Source organism: Haliotis rufescens, unplaced genomic scaffold (assembly GCF_023055435.1).
Source record: "Haliotis rufescens isolate VD_foot unplaced genomic scaffold, xgHalRufe1.0.p SCAF_64, whole genome shotgun sequence".
In the NCBI taxonomy this organism is placed as follows: Eukaryota; Metazoa; Mollusca; class Gastropoda; order Lepetellida; family Haliotidae; genus Haliotis; species Haliotis rufescens.
Window position 1 is genome coordinate 2,283,298 of NW_025964355.1, and position 24,474 is coordinate 2,307,771.

A 24,474-nucleotide genomic window follows, 5' to 3' on the forward strand; every position below is an offset into this window, starting at 1 on the left:
ATATTTTTTCTGCTGACATTGATAAAAAGAACTCACGGGTATTTTCGTCCTCGCTCGGGGCAATGCGAGACTCGGAATGTGACGCAATTAAAACGTCACGAAACATGAAAAGTCATCAACCCTAGCGCAAGGACATCGTCCCCACAAGGAAAGTCAGCTGTGGTCAATGTGTAGCATGTCCCTTTAACACCTGCAGCTTGGCTATTCTGAAGTGTTAATTGTGCAATTATGTCAGTGTAACGTTTGTGTAGACTGCATGACACCAATTCCTCATTAGGTCGTACACCGCCAGGAAAAATCGTGTGACTGCAAAAATGCGAGTAGGCCCAACATTGTTACCAAGGACATTTGTGATGATATAATGGAGCAAGGTACACACCACAGGAAAAGAACATCCCAGATATGTGTTTTTGTTTGTGAAATGGTAAAACTCAAAATACAAAATACAAAACTGTGCAAAAAAACTGGTCCAGCTGTGTGGATTGGTAAAAAGTAAAAGCGCCACACCATAGATTTATAATTTTAATTTACATATGACATTCTGCCATGACACCGAAGAACACTTGATTCTGATTGGTCAGAATAAAATTATTTTAATATGATATCTATGTTCAGTCTAACCCTTATTTATGAAAACAGATCAATTGATAGTCTACGCACCGATGCATATACATTTAACTGTAGAGCTACAGATAAGCTGCGTATTTGCGTAAAAGTACCCCCAAAAATATTCAAAACCCAATTAATTTCAATTAACTTGCATACAAAAACGCATGCATTATATGAAAAACTCAAATTTGTAAAACCAGCATGCGTAAATACCCCAAGAAGCTTTTACAGCATGCGTACAATGGATCTAATTTCCGAAACACAATTACGAGCTGATTTACTTTCCGAGTCAAGCCTAAAGTTAGAACCCTTATATACATATAAAACATTATTTTATTTATTTTATTTTTTTTTAAATCTCAAAATGTTAACTCAATTTGGGAAAAAACCAATAGAGTGGTGAATAGTTGAGTGAAAATATATTGGTTACCAAATGAAAAATGTATACAACTCGAAAATCCCAAACTATCAAAAGGCACTGGTTCACCACAAGACCTATCTATGTACCAATATTGGTGAAGAAATGGTGTACGGTTTTCAAGATCTGCTCCGGAAAAGACATCTTGCACGGACGGACCCACGGACGGACGGTGTCCATTTTAATACCATTTGCAACATATGGGATACCAAACTCAACAGGTGTTATAGAAAAATCTTCTTAGTGTACACAGGTAGAACAATGGTGTATGCATGAGAGTGTTATCTGTTGGAGTAATATGTCAAGAAAGGGAGAGGGGCGAAATGGGTTTAATAAATTGAGTGTGTACCGATATTACAAGAACATATCTGGGACAGAAGACCATGTTTTCACACGATGCCCAGATCCTATAGATAGGCACAAGCCAAAGTGCGTGAGAGAGTGAGTTTGGTTTAACACCGCTTTTAACAGTATTCCAGTTATACTATATATATTATAATGTGGGAGGAAAGCACGAAGTGATGCAGGTCTCAGACGTTTACCACTTCGGTGAACCCCACGAGCACGGGTATGGTGCTGACAAACCTAGAAACATAATCGGGGCGAACCGGGATTCGAACACACAATCATAGGTTTCTGGAGTGCCCAAGTAACGCAACTCTGCACAGCGAATTGCTGCGCCTTAGACGACTGGGCCACCCGTGCCCCCATCTGTTGTTATAGACGCATTCCAGGATGACGTAACAATAGAAACATTCGTTGTGTTAGTGTAACGTTAAACAACAAACAAACAAACAAATGTCAGTGTAACAACATTCAATACTGATGTAAATACCCATTATATATTTGTGTGTAAACGTAGCGACATTCAGTGTGTATATCAAAGTTTATCATCCAAAACTGGCTCCCACAGGAAATATCGCTTGCATCTACACTGTAGATATCGCTGCAATGAAATTGCATCACACAGCTTTGCAGACCATTGTGACGTCACTGGTTACCACGACGCCACAATCAAATGACATCACTAATGCTACTGAAGCTGTGAGCAGAACTTTTTACACCGAAGACACTGCTAATTACTGTCTACAAACTGTAAAAGTTGGAAGAATGATGTTGGATGATAAATAAAATCTCACCCCCGTGTCTTTTGATATCAAATATATCAACAAGCCTCGGAATTTTTCCACTTTTATCAACTCGTGTTGATATATTTGATATCAAAAGACACTCGGGTGAGATTCTCTATGTATAAGGGTGAGGGAGGGGGTGAAAGGGTGGGGAAAAGATAAAGGGGTGGGTGAGACGGTGTAGGGGCGAGACAAAGATTAGAATAGGTTCGTTGATAATAACACGAACACACCTGTACAGTTCACGTGTACTTAGCTGATTCAGCCGTAACATGACCGGGAGCCGGGTCCGGAGTATCGCCTCGACCCTGGTATGTTGACATGAGGTGTTACGAAGATCCGGCAGTCGTACATTACCACACTGGGTGTTGAGTGGGTGTGTTATAACGCTGCCTACACTACCTGCGATATGTTGCTTACAGGTGTGAATCCTTCAGGTGGGTTCGTGCAACTCAAGGAGCGTGTTCTACAATGGAGGGAACTGGCTGATCGACGACATTGTTAGATAATCTGCCACTTGAAGCACAGGAAACCAATATTCAAGAACACGACAATAGCTGTTGGTTCCAGTGAGTGTTGACTCGATGTTATCTGACACATATTGGAGAGTGTTTATTGCCAGGTGGACGTGAATAAACAGATAAACGCGCCGGCTGGTGAAAATTAAAATTATTTTCACACAGGAAGGCTGGTATTGAGGATGTTTCCTCCTGTAGTCCATGATGGTCAGTGTTGTAGATGGTGTTTAACATCACGAAGGATGGGTCATATTCTTTCTGATGTCATTTGACGTTGTCGTCATCCTCGTGCTCTCGAACAGTGATGACGTCTTCGCAGCAGTCGTGGGTGGTGCATGTCAAGGATGTACGTCCACGTCGTCGGACCAAGGTTAACACACCTGTCATTAATACTTACTCGGCACAGGTGAGTCTTTCTTTATGGGGTGAGTGAGTTGTTCACGCCACTTTGAACAGTGTTAGTTATATCACGGCGTGTCAGCTTGGCGTGAGAAGGTGGGTATCAGTTTGGAGAAACCCAATGGCGCAGGTTGGTGCTGGCACCCTAATGATCACTATCAGTGCGAATATCGGATTCGCACCAACAATTATATGATCCTAGCATGTCTAAGGGACGCAACTCTGCATATCGAAATGCAGCGCCTGAGACGACAAGGCCACTAGTTCCTTCTCTACAAAGACAACACACGTAGAGACATTATTTCTGTTCAGTGTTCGAACTTAGATCATAGGATCCTGGCACACCTAAGGGACGCAAGTCTACACAGTAAATTGCCACGCTTTAGACGACCGGACCACTTGTTCTATCTCTGTAAATTCTATAGGTACCAACATGATATGTTCAGAGTTCGAAATTACCGAGCGTGGGTAAATGAATATAACCGAGATCATATATTATTATTCTAAACATTTTGCGACCGCCTCCATGGTCTAGAGGTAGAGCGTCTGTCCGGTGAGCGGAAGGTTCCGAAAAGACGTAAACAGTAATGGAACTTGTTATTACCCTGCCTGGCGCTCGGCATTAGGGGCTAAAACAAGGACTGGTCGGCTCGGAGTCAGTATACTGTATCTGAGTGGGGCGTTCATGTTAAACTGCGGCATGGTATCTCAGTGAGCTAGCACTATAAAATCGGCATAATTCCAGAATAGTACAAGCACACACACACACACACACACACACACACACACACACACACACACACACACACACACACACACGTGTATGCACATCGCAAGTGAAAATTAAACCCCATTTCATCTCACCACCAACACAACAAATTGAAACTTGACAAAACACACATTTTTGAATGTGGTATAAAAAATAAGTTAACATTCAATCCTATCTCAACATGTGAATTTATATAGAGTGTGCCTGCAGTTTGAGTTGGGTATCAAAAATACTTTTTTTCACCAGATACCTTACCATACACGGCCCACATTAGGCAAAAGTGTCCACTTTGTCCCAGGGAGTATATACTATAGCACACAAGACTTGACAGGGGTAAATATTACTCTTGGCTGATAAACAACTCTCTCATCAATAACATTTGCGTCAACAGGTAACCTCGAGATACCTTACCAAACCTGAGCTGATGTTTGTTTCTCAAACAATGTGAATGCTTTTTATAACACTTCCAAATTCCAGGGGCGGTCGGGTAGCCTAGCGGTTAAAGCGTTCGCTCGTCACGCCGAAGACCCGGGTTCGATTCCCGACATGGGTACAATGTGTGAAGCCCATTTCTGGTGTCCCCCGCCGTGATATTGCTGGAATATTGCTAAAAGCGGCGTAAAATCAAACTCACTCCAAATTCCACTGAGATAATCGTAAATGAAACAGTTTCCTGTGATAAATTGTCTGTTACATTATCTGATGGTGTGGTTTGCTTGCTGGTTTGGTTTGCTTGCTGGTTGTTTAACGCCGCACTCAGCAACATTCCAGTTACATGACGGCGGTTTGTATATAATCGAGTCTAGACCAGACAATCCAGTAATTGACATTATGGGCATCAATCCACGCAACTTGGATACGATGATATACATCATCCAAGTCAGCGAGCCTGACCACCCGATTCCTTTGGTCGCCTCTTACGACAAGCATAGTCGCCGCTTACGACAAGCATAGTCGCCTCTTACGACAAGCAAAGTCGCCTCTTACGACAAGCATAGTTGCCTCTTACGACAAGCATGGGTTGTTGAGGACACATTATAATAGCAAAATAAGAGCAACTATATATTGTAATATCTCAGATGGCTTGGTGTGCAGATATAGTGATATTTCGAAATACTACTTTGAGAGGTCCAGCTTTTACAACAAGCACAAACATGACTTGATAATGAGATTTCAGATGTTGGTAATTGTTAGTTTCAGCAGTCCCAATAACCTGGCTTTAACTCGACGACGGCGTTATTACGCTACTAGTCGATAGGACTCTCTTGTTGGGCTCCAGCATTTGGGACATACCCGGATATAGCCACTCACATTGTGCGATAGGAGAGATATCTCACTCCTTGTCACAGCAAAATGATTGTGTTATCTGTGACTATTCTGTGTCAGTAAAATGCGACGTCAGAACACCGAAAGCATCAGCTCATAGCGTTCATTTCGTTTTATATTAATATCGTGTTTCGTATTCTGCTATTTAGAATTCCAAGTTTTTGTATCAACCAACATGGCGAATTAAACGTACGTGTTTTTGCAATCGCTACTGGTTGTTATCCTCGTTCATTATATCGTGATAGAAATTTGACAACACATGTCTTGAGCTCAACACCGTCGTCATCCTCTCTTCACGATGAGTTGACTCGGTCGTTATGCAGACTGTGGGTGTACCATAATCCCGTGATCGCGGGTTCCAGTTCCGATTATTGGTAATTAGCACCATACCCGTGCTCGTACCTTTCACCAATGTGGTGACCCGTGAAGATCCGCGGTAGAATAGGTCTTCAGCAACCCATGCTTGTTGTAAAAGGCGACTATGCTTGTCGTAAGAGGCGACTAACGGGGTCGGGTGGACAGGCTCGCTGACTAGGTTGATGCATGTCAGAATCAGAATCAGAATCAGTTTATTCTCAGAAACCACAAAAGGTGGTACAAGAGCATATTACAATAAATAATTATGCATATGTACAAAAAGCAGACTATCCCAATTGAGTGGATCAATGCTCATGATACCAATCACTGGATTGTCTGGTCTAGATTCGATTTTTTACAGACTGCCGTCATATAGCTGGAATATTCTTTACTATGACGTTAAAGAACAAACAAACAAACACCAATGTATATAACCTGTATAACTTTTTTTTCCTCCCACATTAAGTTGACACGCCATGATATAACTGCATTAAGATTATATTACTCAACTTCTGATAGGGATAATTAGTTATGTCAGATATATGTTAACTTACACTTGACATATTATTAGAATCAGTTTTGTGTCTCATGGAAAGATAAAGAATATCCCTGTCAAAAGTGGAGCAGTATATTAAAATTGCTACCAACTCACTGCCTAAGAACTCATTTTCAAAGGCTTGATTAAATATGATGGAATTTAACATGATGTAACCCTTGTGGTCAGAAAACATCCTGAATAGTTCATTGCTGGTTGTATGAGGGGAGTAAATTGGATCGAGCGGTCAGATTGTCCGACAGTCTATCCCTACGTCCTTGGATGATAGTACTGTAAGCACCAGTGACGTATTATAAACTGCCGGGCAAAAGAAAGTGTACACTTAAAAACTGGATTTGACCATAAGATATGACACGTTATCAAAACGCTACAAGGCTGAAAACACTGCAAACGTCAAAACACAATTACGATACACCATCGAATAACCCCTTTTTTCTTGTTTGTGTCATTTTTCGAACGTGGTGAACACTCTTTTTTGCACGGCAGTTTAGTATTTTCTAAATTCAAATTGGAAACAGTCTCAAGTCAAGTTCATAAGTGCAATGCAAAGTTAACACGTCTACTTTTTCTTGTATTGCCTTTTAAAACGTATAACGTCGTCACCATGAATGCAATTATACCAGCCGAGACACTCGAGTTGAAACGCTAGGAACCATGTATACTTTTAATGTTCCTCCTTGAACACGTCCTTTTGGGTTTATTTGTAATAAATCTTTTACTTAAATATATATGGTTGATAGGGACAGTCGGAATCTCGCCAATCCATTCATGCGCGTCATTAATTAGACGGCATGACCTTAAGGGGGGGGGGGGGGGGGGAGGGGGGGGGGGAGACCACCCTGCTTCACCCCACTGCTGGGAATCCCTTACTACTGTGTGCAAGGGATGAAAAGATACGCCCATTTCAATCAGCATGGGTTGGCTGATGGGTGTCGCCTTTAAGGCTGTTTGTATGTTTGTTATTTAAATATTCCGGCGGTCTGTAAATATTCGAGTCTGGACCAGACGATCTGCTTATTGACATCATGAGCATCGATCTGCGCAATTTGGATACGATGACATCTATCAATGAAGTCCGCGAACCTGACCGACCGATACCGCTAGTTGCCTTTTACGACAAGCCTAGGTTGCTGAAGACCATTCTAACCCGATCTTCGCGGGTAGTCGCCTTTAAGAGACGTGAAAGAACTATGCCTGGTAAATGGGGGTAACACATGGAGCACATATAGCAGTTGTTGCAGTGGTTGAACATCGATGACAAAATCAAACGTTTGGAGTTCATCAGTCCATATTCTGCAGCCACTGTGGTCTTCAGATGGACATTTCAGTCGCATCTTTAAAGGAATATTTCATGAGAAAATTGAATATAATATTCATACCAAGCAAAGATATGACCAGCCACTTAATTATGATTTATGCAGAATAGGCATGTTAAAGAGTTGACTGTCACAGTGGTGATCCATGTGAAAACCAGTTTAATGTAAATAGTATACTCGTAAACGACGGGTTCAAAGTTTGTGTAGTATGGCTGTAAACAAATTTCAGTTAGAGATCAAATTAGTTTTGTATGGTAATACAGATATCTTAATGACTGAAAATCATTACATTAAATTATGTACAATTGTTTATCTTATAAAACCATTCAATACTTTGTTATACCTTCTTTACATTCTAATCATAAATATTCTATTCTATTTCTCTCTCCTTTCTTTCTGCCTATTGTAGATATTGTAAATATTAGGGAGGGTGCTCTAGCTGGATAGCCTGTACCCAATACGTTTCATTGTTGTGAATAAAATATGTTTAAAACAAACAACAAAACGAATTTACAACAAGGCTGCAGAACCCATCTGTATGGCCATGTAATATGCGCCATGCTATCACATCCTACATTAGCAGCTCAGGGAATACTCTCTATTGGAGGAGTCGATAACATACTAAATTATTATAAACAATGTTATGAGTCATATTCAACTAGTAATATACAAAATTATTATAAACAATGTTATGAGTCACATTCAACTAGTAATATACAAAATTATTATAAACAATATTATGAGTCACATTCAACTAGTAATATACAAAATTATTATAGACAATGTTATGAGTCACATTCAACTAGTAATATACAAAATTATTATAAACAATGTTATGAGTCATATTCAACTGGTAATATACAAAATTATTATAATCAATGTTATGAGTCACATTCAACTAGTAATATACAAAATTATTATAAACAATGTTATGAGTCACATTCAACTAGTAATATACAAAATTATTATAATCAATGTTATGAGTCACATTCAACTAGTAATATACAAAATTATTATAAACAATGTTATGAGTCACATTCAACTAGTAATATACAAAATTATTATAAACAATGTTATGAGTCACATTCAACTAGTAATATACAAAATTATTATAAACAATGTTATGAGTCACATTCAACTAGTAATATACAAAATTATTATAAACAATGTTATGAGTCACATTCAACTAGTAATATACAAAATTATTATAAACAATGTTATGAGTCACATTCAACTAGTAATATACAAAATTATTATAAACAATGTTATGAGTCATATTCAACTAGTAATATACAAAATTATTATAGACAATGTTATGAGTCATATTCAACTAGTAATATACAAAACTATTAAAAACAATGCTATGAATCATATTCAACTAGTAATATACAAAATTATTATAAACAATGTTATGAGTCACATTCAACTAGTAATATACAAAATTATTATAAACAATGTTATGAGTCATATTCAACTAGTAATATACAAAATTATTATAAACAATGTTATGAGTCATATTCAACTAGTAATATACAAAATTATTATAAACAATGTTATGAGTCATATTCAACTATTGGCAAATCAATTAAGATCAAATCTTTGGGTGACAAAGATCTGACTTTAATAACATTTAACTATTGGTGATTTGTTAAGTAGTTTTGAAAATCTATCAGGGGTTTTGGTGCGAGTCACATCTTGAGCGACTGCATGTACTTTGTGTTTCGGGTAGCTATGATCTTCACAACGCTCCACCCTAGACATTTCACCACCGGGCTTAATATTCCTTTCCAATGTCAAGAGCTTGAATGTTGTTGTGCAGATTAACCACTCGACGACATTTGACTACTTGATCCTTCTCGGGGTGGCTTGGTGGTAGTCTGTCTGTAGTGGCAATATACAGGGTGTCTGAGTGGTAGTCTATAATGGAAGAGTACAGGATGGCTGGGGGTGGTCTGTCTATAATGGGAGAGTACAGGATGGTAGGGGGTAGTCTGTCTATAATGGGAGAGTACAGGATGGCTTGGGGTGGTCTGTCTATAATGGGAGAGTACAGGATGGCAGGGGGTAGTCTGTCTATAATGGGAGAGTACAGGATGGCTGGGGGTGGTCTGTCTATAATGGAAGAGTACAGGATGGCAGGGGGTGGTCTCTCTATAATGGGAGAGTACAGGATGGCTGGGGGTGGTCTGTCTATAATGGGAGAGTACAGGATGGCAGGGGGTGGTCTGTCTATAATGGGAGAGTACAGGATGGCTGGGGGTGGTCTGTCTATAATGGAAGAGTACAGGATGGCAGGGGGTGGTCTGTCTATAATGGGAGAGTACAGGATGGCAGGGGGTGGTCTGTCTATAATGGAAGAGTACAGGATGGCTGGGGGTGGTCTGTCTATAATGGAAGAGTACAGGATGGCTGGGGGTGGTCTGTCTATAATGGGAGAGTACAGGATGGCTTGGGGGTGGTCTGTCTATGATGGGAGAGTACAGGATGGCAGGGGGTGGTCTGTCTATAATGGGAGAGTACAGGATGGCAGGGGGTGGTCTGTCTATAATGGAAGAGTACAGGATGGCTGGGGGTGGTCTGTCTATAATGGAAGAGTACAGGATGGCTTGGGGGTGGTCTGTCTATGATGGGAGAGTACAGGATGGCTTGGGGGTGGTCTGTCTATAATGGGAGAGTACAGGATGGCTGGGGGTGGACTGTCTATAATGGAAGAGTACAGGATGGCTGGGGGTGGTCTGTCTATAATGGAAGAGTACAGGATGGCTGGGGGTAGTCTGTCTATAATGGAAGAGTACAGGATGGCAGGGGGTAGTCTGTCTATAATGGGAGAGTACAGGATGGCAGGGGGTGGTCTGTCTATAATGGAAGAGTACAGGATGGCTGGGGGTGGTCTGTCTATAATGGGAGAGAACAGGATGGCTTGGGCCGGTCTGTCTATAACGGGAGAGTACAGGATGGCTGGGGGTGGTCTGTCTATAATGGGAGAGTACAGGATGGCAGGGGGTGGTCTGTCTATAATGGAAGAGTACAGGATGGCTGGGGCCGGTCTGTCTATAATGGGAGAGTACAGGATGGCAGGGGGTGGTCTGTCTATAATGGAAGAGTACAGGATGTCAGGGGGTGGTCTGTCTATAATGGGAGAGTACAGGATGGCTGGGGGTGGTCTGTCTATAATGGAAGAGTACAGGATGGCTGGGGGTGGTCTGTCTATAATGGGAGAGTACAGGATGGCAGGGGGTGGTCTGTCTATAATGGGAGAGTACAGGATGGCAGGGGGTAGTCTGTCTATAATGGGAGAGTACAGGATGGCTGGGGGTGGTCTGTCTATAATGGAAGAGTACAGGATGGTAGGGGGTAGTCTGTCTATAATGGGAGAGTACAGGATGGCAGGGGGTGGTCTGTCTATAATGGGAGAGTACAGGATGGCTGGGGGTGGTCTGTCTATAATGGAAGAGTACAGGATGGCTTGGGCCGGTCTGTCTATAATGGAAGAGTACAGGATGGCTGGGGGTGGTCTGTCTATAATGGGAGAGTACAGGATGGCAGGGGGTGGTCTGTCTATAATGGGAGAGTACAGGATGGCAGGGGGTAGTCTGTCTATAATGGGAGAGTACAGGATGGCTGGGGGTGGTCTGTCTATAATGGAAGAGTACAGGATGTCAGGGGGCGGTCTCTCTATAATGGAAGAGTACAGGATGGTAGGGGGTAGTCTGTCTATAATGGGAGAGTACAGGATGGCAGGGGGTGGTCTGTCTATAATGGAAGAGTACAGGATGGTAGGGGGTAGTCTGTCTATAATGGGAGAGTACAGGATGGCAGGGGGTGGTCTGTCTATAATGGGAGAGTACAGGATGGCAGGGGGTAGTCTGTCTATAATGGGAGAGTACAGGATGGCAGGGGGTGGTCTGTCTATAATGGAAGAGTACAGGATGGCAGGGGGTGGTCTGTCTATAATGGGAGAGTACAGGATGGCTTGGGGGTGGTCTGTCTATAATGGGAGAGTACAGGATGGCTGGGGGTAGTCTGTCTATAATGGAAGAGTACAGGATGGCTGGGGGTAGTCTGTCTATAATGGGAGAGTACAGGATGGCAGGGGGTAGTCTGTCTATAATGGGAGAGTACAGGATGGCTGGGGGTAGTCTGTCTATAATGGGAGAGTACAGGATGGCAGGGGGTAGTCTGTCTATAATGGGAGAGTACAGGATGGCTGGGGGTGGTCTGTCTATAATGGAAGAGTACAGGATGGCTTGGGCCGGTCTGTCTATAATGGAAGAGTACAGGATGGCTGGGGGTGGTCTGTCTATAATGGGAGAGTACAGGATGGCAGGGGGTGGTCTGTCTATAATGGGAGAGTACAGGATGGCAGGGGGTAGTCTGTCTATAATGGGAGAGTACAGGATGGCTGGGGGTGGTCTGTCTATAATGGAAGAGTACAGGATGTCAGGGGGCGGTCTCTCTATAATGGAAGAGTACAGGATGGTAGGGGGTAGTCTGTCTATAATGGAAGAGTACAGGATGGCTTGGGGTGGTCTGTCTATAATGGGAGAGTACAGGATGGCTGGGGGTGGTCTGTCTATAATGGGAGAGTACAGGATGGCAGGGGGTGGTCTGTCTATAATGGAAGAGTACAGGATGTCAGGGGCCGGTCTGTCTATAATGGGAGAGTACAGGATGGCAGGGGGTGGTCTGTCTATAATGGAAGAGTACAGGATGGTAGGGGGTAGTCTGTCTATAATGGGAGAGTACAGGATGGCAGGGGGTGGTCTGTCTATAATGGGAGAGTACAGGATGGCAGGGGGTAGTCTGTCTATAATGGGAGAGTACAGGATGGCAGGGGGTGGTCTGTCTATAATGGAAGAGTACAGGATGGCTGGGGGTGGTCTGTCTATAATGGGAGAGTACAGGATGGCAGGGGGTGGTCTGTCTATAATGGGAGAGTACAGGATGGCAGGGGGTGGTCTGTCTATAATGGAAGAGTACAGGATGGCTGGGGGTGGTCTGTCTATAATGGAAGAGTACAGGATGGCTGGGGGTGGTCTGTCTATAATGGGAGAGTACAGGATGGCTTGGGGTTGGTCTGTCTATAATGGGAGAGTACAGGATGGCAGGGGGTGGTCTGTCTATAATGGGAGAGTACAGGATGGCTGGGGGTGGTCTGTCTATAATGGGAGAGTACAGGATGGCTGGGGGTGGTCTGTCTATAATGGGAGAGTACAGGATGGCTGGGGGTGGTCTCTCTATAATGGGAGAGTACAGGATGGCTTGGGGTGGTCTCTCTATAATGGAAGAGTACAGGATGGCTTGGGCCGGTCTCTCTATAATGGAAGAGTACAGGATGTCAGGGGCCGGTCTGTCTATGATGGAAGAGTACAGGATGGCTTGGGGTGGTCTGTCTATAATGGAAGAGTACAGGATGTCAGGGGGTGGTCTGTCTATAATGGGAGAGTACAGGATGTCAGGGGGTGGTCTGTCTATAATGGGAGAGTAGAGGATGGCTGGGGGTGGTCTGTCTATAATGGGAGAGTACAGGATGGCAGGGGGTGGTCTGTCTATAATGGGAGAGTACAGGATGGCTGGGGGTGGTCTGTCTATAATGGGAGAGTACAGGATGGCTTGGGGTGGTCTGTCTATAATGGAAGAGTACAGGATGTCAGGGGGTGGTCTGTCTATAATGGAAGAGTACAGGATGAATGGGGGTGGTCTGTCTATAATGGGAGAGTACAGGATGGCTTGGGCCGGTCTCTCTATAATGGAAGAGTACAGGATGTCAGGGGCCGGTCTGTCTATGATGGAAGAGTACAGGATGGCTTGGGGTGGTCTGTCTATAATGGAAGAGTACAGGATGTCAGGGGGTGGTCTGTCTATAATGGGAGAGTAGAGGATGGCTGGGGGTGGTCTGTCTATAATGGGAGAGTACAGGATGGCAGGGGCCGGTCTGTCTATGATGGAAGAGTACAGGATGTCAGGGGGTGGTCTCTCTATAATGGAAGAGTACAGGATGGCTGGGGGTGGTCTGTCTATAATGGGAGAGTACAGGATGGCTGGGGGTGGTCTCTCTATAATGGGAGAGTACAGGATGGCTTGGGGTGGTCTCTCTATAATGGAAGAGTACAGGATGGCTTGGGCCGGTCTCTCTATAATGGAAGAGTACAGGATGTCAGGGGCCGGTCTGTCTATGATGGAAGAGTACAGGATGGCTTGGGGTGGTCTGTCTATAATGGGAGAGTAGAGGATGGCTGGGGGTGGTCTGTCTATAATGGGAGAGTACAGGATGTCAGGGGGTGGTCTGTCTATAATGGAAGAGTACAGGATGTCAGGGGCCGGTCTGTCTATGATGGAAGAGTACAGGATGGCTTGGGGTGGTCTGTCTATAATGGAAGAGTACAGGATGTCAGGGGCCGGTCTGTCTATAATGGAAGAGTACAGGATGTCAGGGGGTGGTCTGTCTATAATGGGAGAGTAGAGGATGGCTGGGGGTGGTCTGTCTATAATGGGAGAGTACAGGATGTCAGGGGGTGGTCTGTCTATAATGGAAGAGTACAGGATGAATGGGGGTGGTCTGTCTATAATGGGAGAGTACAGGATGGCAGGGGGTGGTCTGTCTATAATGGAAGAGTACAGGATGAATGGGGGTGGTCTGTCTATAATGGGAGAGTACAGGATGGCAGGGGGTGGTCTGTCTATAATGGAAGAGTACAGGATGGCTGGGGGTGGTCTGTCTATAATGGGAGAGTACAGGATGTCAGGGGGCGGTCTCTCTATAATGGAAGAGTACAGGATGGTAGGGGGTGGTCTGTCTATAATGGGAGAGTACAGGATGGCAGGGGGTGGTCTGTCTATAATGGGAGAGTACAGGATGGCTTGGGGTGGTCTGTCTATAATGGGAGAGTACAGGATGGCTGGGGGTGGTCTCTCTATAATGGAAGAGTACAGGATGGCTGGGGGTGGTCTCTCTATAATGGGAGAGTACAGGATGGCTGGGGGTGGTCTGTCTATAATGGGAGAGTACAGGATGGCAGGGGGTGGTCTGTCTATAATGGGAGAGTACAGGATGGTAGGGGGTGGTCTGTCTGTAATGGGAGAGTACAGGATGGCTTGGGGTGGTCTGTCTATAATGGGAGAGTACAGGATGGCTGGGGGTGGTCTGTCTATAATGGGAGAGTACAGGATGGCTGGGGGTGGTCTGTCTATAATGGGAGAGTACAGGATGGCAGGGGGTGGTCTGTCTATAATGGGAGAGTACAGGATGGCTGGGGGTGGTCTGTCTATAATGGAAGAGTACAGGATGTCTTGGGGTGGTCTCTCTATAATGGGAGAGTACAGGATGGCTGGGGGTGGTCTGTCTATAATGGGAGAGTACAGGATGTCTTGGGGTGGTCTCTCTATAATGGGAGAGTACAGGATGGCTGGGGGTGGTCTGTCTATAATGGGAGAGTACAGGATGGTAGGGGGTGGTCTGTCTATAATGGGAGAGTACAGGATGGCTGGGGGTGGTCTGTCTATAATGGGAGAGTACAGGATGGCTGGGGGTGGTCTGTCTATAATGGGAGAGTACAGGATGGCAGGGGGCGGTCTGTCTATAATGGGAGAGTACAGGATGGCTGGGGGTGGTCTGTCTATAATGGGAGAGTACAGGATGGCAGGGGGTAGTCTGTCTATAATGGAAGAGTACAGGATGGCTGGGTGGGGGTCCGTCTGTAGAGGCAGAGTCCCGGGTTCCTGAGTGGTGGTCCGTCTAAATGTGCAAATCAGGGTGTGAAATGACCGTCAAGCGACCGCCATGTACTCGGTCCTTCAGATGGACCACACCCGGCACTCAGCCCATACAATCAAGTACAATTCTGCAACAATTTCACAAGTTAAAACGACAAAAGTGTTTCAAACGTTCCTCATGTTCATACATGAGAAAGAGGACATTTTAAATGTGTGCATGTCACAGTGGTTTAGTAGCACCGTCACCATGCTCAGGTAGACCTAGACGAGTTCAAAATAGGAGCGCATGCCTTCTGTGCCAGAACTCTGACCTCGTTTTTTGCTTGACCCAAGATAAAACCGTTATACAAGCTGGTGTCTGCACTTATATCTCCGCGTTGTCATCGATGTACGTGACATCCCGGCATGGGTTACTTCAAAATCAATACATGCTACTTACGCCAGGCAATATCGTTGAAGCCTTTAAGACGCCTACTTGTCACAGCTGTAGAAATTATGTCATGGAGATGAGGTAAAAATGTCGTTAACTTCTTTACTCTGGCCAGACATGAGAACGTAAAGCTTCTTATCCACGCATTACACATTATGTGTGACAGTTATTGTTTATATGTTTCACGCCATTAACATTTATTGGACAGTGACAGGGCAGTTTGACCCCAGGGCAGTCACGCTCGTCGCCTGTGAAGGATCGTGCTATTAGTTGGATTCGATTTATGGGAGTTTTCCCAAGAAGAAATAAAATTATTTAAACGGCGTTTTAAGGTGTCAGTTAAAGGAAGCAATGAAGCGATATATGAAAACTCGAAGTCCTAAAGTAACACGTGACCTTGAATATCGTGCTTTCGTTACCTGCCAAAAAGACTCGTCCCCCAATCGATGAATGTTATGTGCGAAAATACGACAAACCAATCAGAATGCGCGTATGAATTCAATTTCTTCGTCAAAGAATCCCTCAGAAATATCTTTTTTATTTTACACATGTCTTGCATCTAAAAATATACCCAAGACACAGTTAAATGTGTTCAATCATACTGTATAATTCCGCATGTCCAGATATGCTTTAAATTGCATGTGAAATATATATAATCTACGAGGAAATATATGTGAACCATTACGCAACGACTTGACAACTGTTTTAGGTATGCCCGTTTGCGCTTAGACGGAACCCGGTCGCAAAAATGTCCACGAGTTGGTCACGAATGCTCCTTCTTAGGATTAAGCAGCGCTTGGAATGAACGCTCCATGACGACCACATGTATGGGTAAACACCGAGGTGCCGAGTTGCGGGCAGGTTTTCGTGGTGTTAACAGCTAATATTTTCACATCGCAAGCAATAATACTGAAGTACCTAAATCAGACCTACCAAAGAAATTATAGTTTGTTTGTTTGTTTGTTGTTTAACGCCACACTCTGCAATATCCCAGCTATATGACAGTGGCATGTAACTAATCCAGTATGGACCAGACAACCCAGTAATCGATATTGCAAACAACAATCCACGCCGTCGGGGTACGATGACAGGCAATCAACTAAGTCAGCAAGTCTGACCACCCGATCCTCAAACGACCAGCATGGGTTGTTGGTGCAGTTTTCTTACCGGGATGTTCCACGAGGACCAATGAAAAGAACTAAGACTTATCCAGGCACTAAGAACGACTGCCACGCACTCCGGGGACAGTAATTTGCCCACTCAAAAGGGGGGCAGTGGTTTTGTCATCTCAGATATTGTTGTTGTGCACAAATAACATACACATTACTAGTCTGTGCGAACATGAGGTGAGATGAAATGGGGTTTAACGTCACGTCCAAGATTATTGCACTTTTATAGCGACGTGCATGTACGTGTGTGTGTTTGTGTGGCTGCTTGTACTAACCCGGACTGATGCCGATTTATAGTGCTAGCACACTGAGATACCATGCCGCAGTTTAACATGAATACCCCACTCAGACACAGTATACTGACTCCGAGCCGACCAGTCCTAGATTTAGCCCCGTAACGCCGAGCGCCAGACAGGGTTACAACAAGTACCATCTTATAACGTCTTTTGGTATGCCGCGGCCGAGGATCGAACCCCGGACCTTCCGCTCTCCGGGCGGACGCTCTACCATTAGACCACGGAGGCGGTCTGTACGAACATGAAGGCAGAAGGCAGGAGGTTCAATTTGTTGAATACGATGAACAGCATTGAGGATGATATTTCGACAGCAATGGTCGATTGTAAGATATCCGAGGATGAGTTTCGTTTAGTGTTGTCAGAACTCACCAAATACAACGCAATGAAGCAGGAGATTCGATCAAAATCTCATAAGACCAGTGGTATTAGTGAAGACGAGAAAAAAAAGTTCATAGAACAGGGGAGGCAACAAGCGCGTCAATTATTCCGTGCCAAAACCAAAGAACTGGTTGGAGATTAAAAATAGATTGCTTACTACACTCTAAATCTATGTGTTCTAATATAGAACACTGGACGCGTCCATACGTTCTGCCACAGAATACGAATGTTCTAATTCGTGCAGCACGTGTTCTATTGCTGAACGCCTGTGATCTGATGTAGAACGCGTGTGTTCTCTCCTGGGAGAAGTCCATGCACATTAGCAGAGTTAATGTGCTGAATGCTGTTAGACAAATTTAAATTCGACCATCATATTTGTGTTTTCGGAATATTTATTTTTGAGAAGAAGAGAGGCTGGTAGATTGGTATGTCAAACAGAAAATGTGTATAAGAAGGGTTATATTTTGAGTTTGATGAATAATAAATAGTTTATAAACATGGCATACTTTGTGTTAATAATAACTCATATGTAGCCTGAATAAATACAACAAGAAACATTACTGAAATACAACTCATTGCTAATACATGGAAATAACTTGCTTGCATTGGGGACATTTACGTGTATCAGAACACTGGCATTCTGATGGCTAATTTTAGCTGGATCTTTAATGGGTGCTCTGGAACATATACGGTCTATTTGCTGAGCGCCTGCGTTCTCTCCTAGAACGCGTGTGTTCTGCTGTGTTCTATAATGTTATATGCGAGAACACGTGTTCCATTAATAGAACATCGGTGTTCTGTTTTTCTAACAAGCATTCAAAGCTGTCCATGCTCTGTGATTCACATCCGTTATGTGAGAAACTGGCGTGACGTCGCATGTATTTGGCGCTACAATTTCCTATGATCTGAGGTGTCTGTGGTAAGTATCCATCTAGGAATACTTTTGTTTCATATTTAATACGTACCTAAAATAATGTAATATTTCGGCGATATATTCATATGCTGATCCCAACGAAGTAAAACCGGCCCCTTACAAAACGCATAGCAGACGACATATTACTCGCCATTTTGACCGTCATTTCTGCCATTGTTCCACACGCTTTATTTATAAATTATGAGATGAAATTCCAATCCAAATTGCAAGTGTCACTATTTGAACGTTTCCGTTTATTTGAATGATGTTCAAATAAAATGAATATATATTTCAGGTTCTATATGAATCGCCTGAAAGTGCGAAGCGGGCTACGTGCAACAAATCTCTGAACATCTAAATTTGGGATCCGAGGGCATGATCAGCAAGCATCGACAATGCATCGAAATCAGCAGAGAGTAGTGTAAGTATGTAATGAACAAAAAGAACTAAACCTTCACAGGACATGTTTTTGGCTATTTTATGTGAAATATTTTAGAGAATCAGTCTTGTTGTTTCTATTTCAGGGTGCATTGCAGATAATCAGTACCATCCATGGAAATTATTGCACAGGGCACACGTCTACACAAAGGAGGAAAAGACACAAGGTTTTGCAGATCAAATAAGAAGGTACTTGTGTATATTTTGCTCTAACCTTTATCCAAGTAAGTGGTAACTTTGTTAGTCAAATGACATTTTTGGCAAAACATTTTGCAACCTATAAATAATGAAACAAATGTCACGGTAATCTTGGGTTTACTAACGAACATTTGTTAGAATGTCCTATGTAATATGTACGAGTTTGATAACTATATGACTATGATCAAATAAATGTTTTGTGTTGTAGGATGTTGGGGAGTCATATTTGACATGAAGTTTCCTGAAGCCTGCGATGGTCATGTCGCTGTTACGAACATCGTCCTTTGGGGATATTTACCCACAAGAAACATCTGCGAAGTACATGCGCTTGAAACTTAAGTTATCTTAAGTATGGAAGTATGCTTCAATTTGCTACACAACAGTTTGTAATGTTTCATGAAGAACTCTGACTCATAAGTGACTTGAATATCCATGATCATCCCAAACAAATATAATAAAGAATTCATGGTTGCAGTTCAGAATTTCGTCCGTGTGATTTTATGCCAGAGAATATGCATGGGTGTATGGTTTAAATTCTTACACCTTGAAAAACATCGGGTAAATTGTATTCGACACACACGATGAGTTGTCGTTTCAGTAATGTGGAAGTACGTGTCCGAGAACGTGTAGTGTTCTGAATCTCGGTCCAGAACACTTTACAGGCGTTCTAAAAGCGTTACATCGTCAGAACACGTTGAAGCGTTCTAAATATGTTTGTAGAACACTCCTGTTCTGGGTCGAGAACATCAACGTTCAGAATATTTTCAGAACACATGGACGCGTTCTAAAAGTGTTACATCCATGTGTTCTGTCTAGTGTTCAGAAGTGGAACACTTGGGTTTAGAGTGTATCCTTAGATCACATTTAGACAAATGCTTACATAAATATATATAATAATGGAGAATTACAACACAACAATCGAAAAAGCTATTAAATGGAGAGAATTACCACAAGGTTTTTATTAAACCAACCAAATACGGTTATCAATTGTTTCTTATCAATTTACAAGAAGAGTGTAATTATATAGTCTGGTCTCCTAGTAAAATGAACGAAGAACTTAATAAAAATGTTGAATATCGCTTTATTGATAAAAATAATAAAGAATATTTTTATTACCATTTAGGCTCATCTAAAGCAATGGTTGGCCCCAGGTATTGGTGAGCTAGACCCAATTTAACTTAATCTTATGACTATCATTGAATCGCATCATCATTTTGGCATAAAAAATGCCCCCTGTAGTAGCAGTATAGGTGTATGAATCTGGCTCCAGTGGAAGTGGTCCAGAACCATCATTACCTATACTACTAATGTAGTTTATTTTACAGTTCGGTCTTTGTTGGGGGCCTTGTAGGTGGTAGGGTCTTCTATCACACCAGCTACACAGTACACCCACTCTCTTCACTTTGTTTTCACTTTAGCTTTCTGGTCAGTTAATCCCTTTGGCTTAAAGGGGAAGTGTACACGCAAAAATCACTTTCTTTCTTTTTCTAAACAAAACGCAATTTTAGAATTAATTAGTATCTGTGTTTGAAAATATACACTCATTTTTTTCACAGTGAACGTAGGAAGCTCACAATAGTGTGAAAATGATATGCCGTTATGAGGCCTTCGTTTTTCGAGCTAAACAGGCCTGAGTTATCCCCCTTAGATTATGACGTAATTGGTGCCAATTCAACTGGGTCCCTGTCTATTCTCAACGCAAAAGATATCAAGTACCAGTTTGCGGTAAAACAACATGGCCTACGACACACTCCGGCGCAGTGGTGACTCAGCATAACACTATGCTGGCTGGCATCTGAGACGCTAGAATCACACATCTGGACCTACACCACGTGAAGCGGCTCTAACAAAGCAGGATGACGTCATAATGTTTATCAATTGGCACCAATGACGTCATATTGCAAGGGGCATAAGCCATGGTGTTTTTGTTGTGGAAATAGAACACTTGGTAAATGTGAAAAATATAAATCGTTTTAATGCGAAAAATATGTTAATTAATTGTGATATTTTTATATTTTTGTCTATGACACTTCTATGTTAACACTTATAATGTGGAAAAAGTACAAGAAAAATAGGTTCATTTCCGTGTGAACTTGCCCTTTAAACGTTATTTGTTCCCCTTGTATACGTACCTTCAACACGCCTGTAAACATAGCAGCATACGCTCTCTCATTGTTCATCTGAACGTGCATGTATCCTTGAAACGTCGTTACAAACAAGAAAGAAGTTGTTATCCATGACAATGGGTTCAATTCTTCATAGATATTTCAATCTGGATACAATTTGATGTTATTTAGATACATTGCAGATTTTGGCAGACAAAAATTGGGCTGAAGGTTTTAATTAACATATCTGGTTTTGCAGCTGTGGTTGAAGAAAGGTCTAGTCTCCAAACAAAATCCCCCCCCCCCCCCCCCCCCCGCCCAGAATATCAAATGGTCGGTCCCCCAGTGTAATGTTATGTGTTTGCTCTAACGCTAAAAATATTTCGAATGTATCTGTATTAAAATAGCTTATATATTCAGTGTGTTAGACAAGGATGATAAATCTGTCCGTTACTCTTTTTTGTTCTTATGTTATGGTTACACAACGCCGAATAAGACCGTTTAGAACATGTACTTGTTCTTGTGACTTTGACTTTGAGAGAAGATATGTTCTACTTTCTTTGGTGGGTTACACATCTGCAAAAGAAACGGGATTCTAAAATAAATGTACCCCGTGACACCCCAAAATTCTGATTATACGAGCTGAATAGGTCTTATATAACTCGACGCGGTTGTCGTAACCATGTCTTCGTTGTCAAAAAGTGAGGGAATCGGGTTTTACGCCGCTTTTGCCAATATTCCGGCGAACGGGAATCGAACCAGGACCTTCGACGTGACGAGCGAACGCTTTGACCACAAGGCTACCCCCACGCTGCTGTTGTCAATAAGGGCCTGCTACCCAACCTTATACAAATGACAGGGACACGACATCGTGCCTCTTTGTTTTGTTGTCCATGATTAACGACTGTTCTCTGTCTTCAGATCCACAGATGTGCAGAACTCTACACCAAGCTAATTACAGACCACCCCGCGCACAGCTACCCGCTCTCATCGTTCCCCAGCTCCAGGTCACGTGACCATTACCTTCACTATGTTGACCTCAAGCCGTCGGGGTCAAGGTCAGCCCCGCCATGGTGTCGACGTTTTAGGGAATCTCCCAGAGGGGATGGGGTTAGTACTAGAGGGGGTGGCGTTAATACTAGAGAGGATGGGGTTAATACCAGGCGGACGAGCGTTCATACCAGAGGAGAAATCATTCATACTAGGGGAGATGGGGTTAATACCAGAACGGACATGACAAATGCGAGAGGGGGGAGCGTCAATACCAGAGAAGGGGTTAATACCAGAGGGGAGAGCGTTTGTTCCAAAGGTGAGAGAGTTACTACCGGAGGAGAGAGGGGTTGTGCCCCAGGGAACAGATCGAACGTCAGTGCTGGCCGGGTTAGCGACGCTACGGGGACGTTAAACAGACTGACCACACAGAGCAACAATTGCAGAGTCGGGCCTATATGGCTAACGGAACATCTCAGGTCACGTGAGTGTGGAGCACCTGTTACTGTGACGCTTCCCCACGTTCAAGAGAACACCAGAACATTACCACCCGGTGTTCACGCGAGGGTGCTACCCAGAAACCCCTCAGTCAGAGAGAAGATCAGAGGCCGGGCGCGGCTCGATTACGAGATGGCTAATATAAAAGCCGAAGCATTCTGTGAACAACAGAGAGGGAAATATTTCAGGACAGCTTCAGCTAATCTCCGGAATCGTGACGTCAGATTTCAGGAAGAGGAGCTGCGCGAGCAGATGCGCAGAGAGCAGGGGGATGGAGAAGATGACGTCATCAGTATTGTGACGTCTCCACTTGACAGGGAGGAACTGTATTCCCGGATTCAGGACTGGATTGACGATGTTCAGGGGGCCTTAAAGCATTCCCCCTCAACTATTAAATAATCCCTATTGCTAGGTATACCTAACATATATATATGTTCACGATATACAATATTTGATGAAACTCGGTGTTTCGATGGATCCCCTGGCCGCGTCATACCAAAAGACTGTAAAGATAAATAATACCGTCTGGCGCTCGGCATTAAAAGATACTACAGTAAAGTACAGTTATAACGAACTCAAAGGGACTACTAATTTTAGTTCGTTATAACCGTAGTTCGTTATAAGCATATATACTATGCTATACTATACTATACTATACTATAATAGTCGGGACCAAAAAAGTAAGTTCGTTTTAACCGTCAGTTCGTTATTAGCGTGTTCGTTATAACCGTAGTTTACTGTACAATGATTTGTTGGCGCGGAGTCAGTATATACTGTGTCTGAGTGGGGTATCCATGTTAAACTGCAGCATGGTATCTCTGTGGGCTAGCACTGTAAAAGATAATAAAACCAACATAAGTCCGAACTCTAACGCGAACACACACGCCCACGCACGCACGCACGCACGCACGCATGCGCGACGTTATCCCCATGTAACATTGCCGCGATGTCAGTACAACAAACGATTGCTCAAATAAGAAAGTAGACGATTATACTTGAAGGTGAACATCGACGGGGATTATAGCAAGTGTCATTTTTACTTTTATCATTCTGTCACACGTCAAATGGTTCATACTGTAATGGCCCTTCAACTATGAACAGATGTTCAACAATGCAAACAAAAGACGGTGCTTCCGGATAAACGAGGTTTTACTGTACATGTGTAGACGTTGTAGATATCAGTGTCCGGATAAACGAGATTTCACTGTACACGTGTAGACGTTGTAAATATCAGGGTCCGGATAAACGAGATTTCACTGTACACGTGTAGACGTTGTAAATGTCAGGGTCCGGATAAACGAGATTTCACTGTACATGTGTAGATGTTTTAGATATCAGGGTCCAGATAAACGAGATTTCACTGTACACGTGTAGACGTTGTAAATATCAGGGTCCGGATAAACGAGATTTTACTGTACATGTGTAGACGTTGTAAATATCAGGGTCCGGATAAACGAGATTTCACTGTACACGTGTAGACGTTGTAAATATCAGGGTCCGGATAAACGAGATTTCACTGTACACGTGTAAACGTTGTAGATATCAGGGTCCGGATAAGCGAGATTTCACTGTACATGTGTAGATGTTTTAGATATCAGGGTCCAGATAAACGAGATTTCACTGTACATGTGTAGATGTTGTAGATATCAGGGTCCGGATAAACGAGATTTCACTGTACACGTGTAGACGTTGTAGATATCAGGGTCCGGATAAGCGAGATTTCACTGTACATGTGTAGATGTTTTAGATATCAGGGTTCGGATAAACGAGATTTCACTGTACATGTGTAGATGTTGTAGATATCAGGGTCCGGATAAACGAGATTTGACTGTACATGTGTAGACGTTGCAGATATCAGGGTCCGGATAGACGAGGCTTCACTGTACATGTGTAGATTCAGTTCACCATTCACTTTCCCTATGTCCACCCTGTGTAAGTGCGTTCATGG

General features: G+C 43.1%; 1 protein-coding gene and 1 long non-coding RNA gene across 3 annotated transcripts; both read left to right on the forward strand.

The window, feature by feature from the left end:
- The first annotated feature begins 2,426 nt into the window (after window positions 1-2,426).
- Window positions 2,427-23,115, forward strand: LOC124151702. The gene is made up of 2 exons (XM_046524292.2): window positions 2,427-3,081; window positions 21,960-23,115. The coding sequence occupies exons 1-2, from the start codon at window positions 2,980-2,982 to the stop codon at window positions 22,923-22,925; spliced, it is 1,068 nt and encodes a 355-aa protein (XP_046380248.1). The 5' UTR covers window positions 2,427-2,979; the 3' UTR covers window positions 22,926-23,115.
- LOC125375976 lies at window positions 18,097-19,646 on the forward strand. Of its 2 annotated transcripts, XR_007218867.1 has the most exons (4): window positions 18,097-18,303; window positions 18,593-18,718; window positions 18,822-18,924; window positions 19,142-19,646. It is a non-coding gene; the product is annotated as an uncharacterized LOC125375976 (long non-coding RNA). The 2 variants fall into 2 exon arrangements; XR_007218866.1 differs by having other exon boundaries at window positions 18,097-18,718.
- Window positions 23,116-24,474: the final 1,359 nt, after the last annotated feature.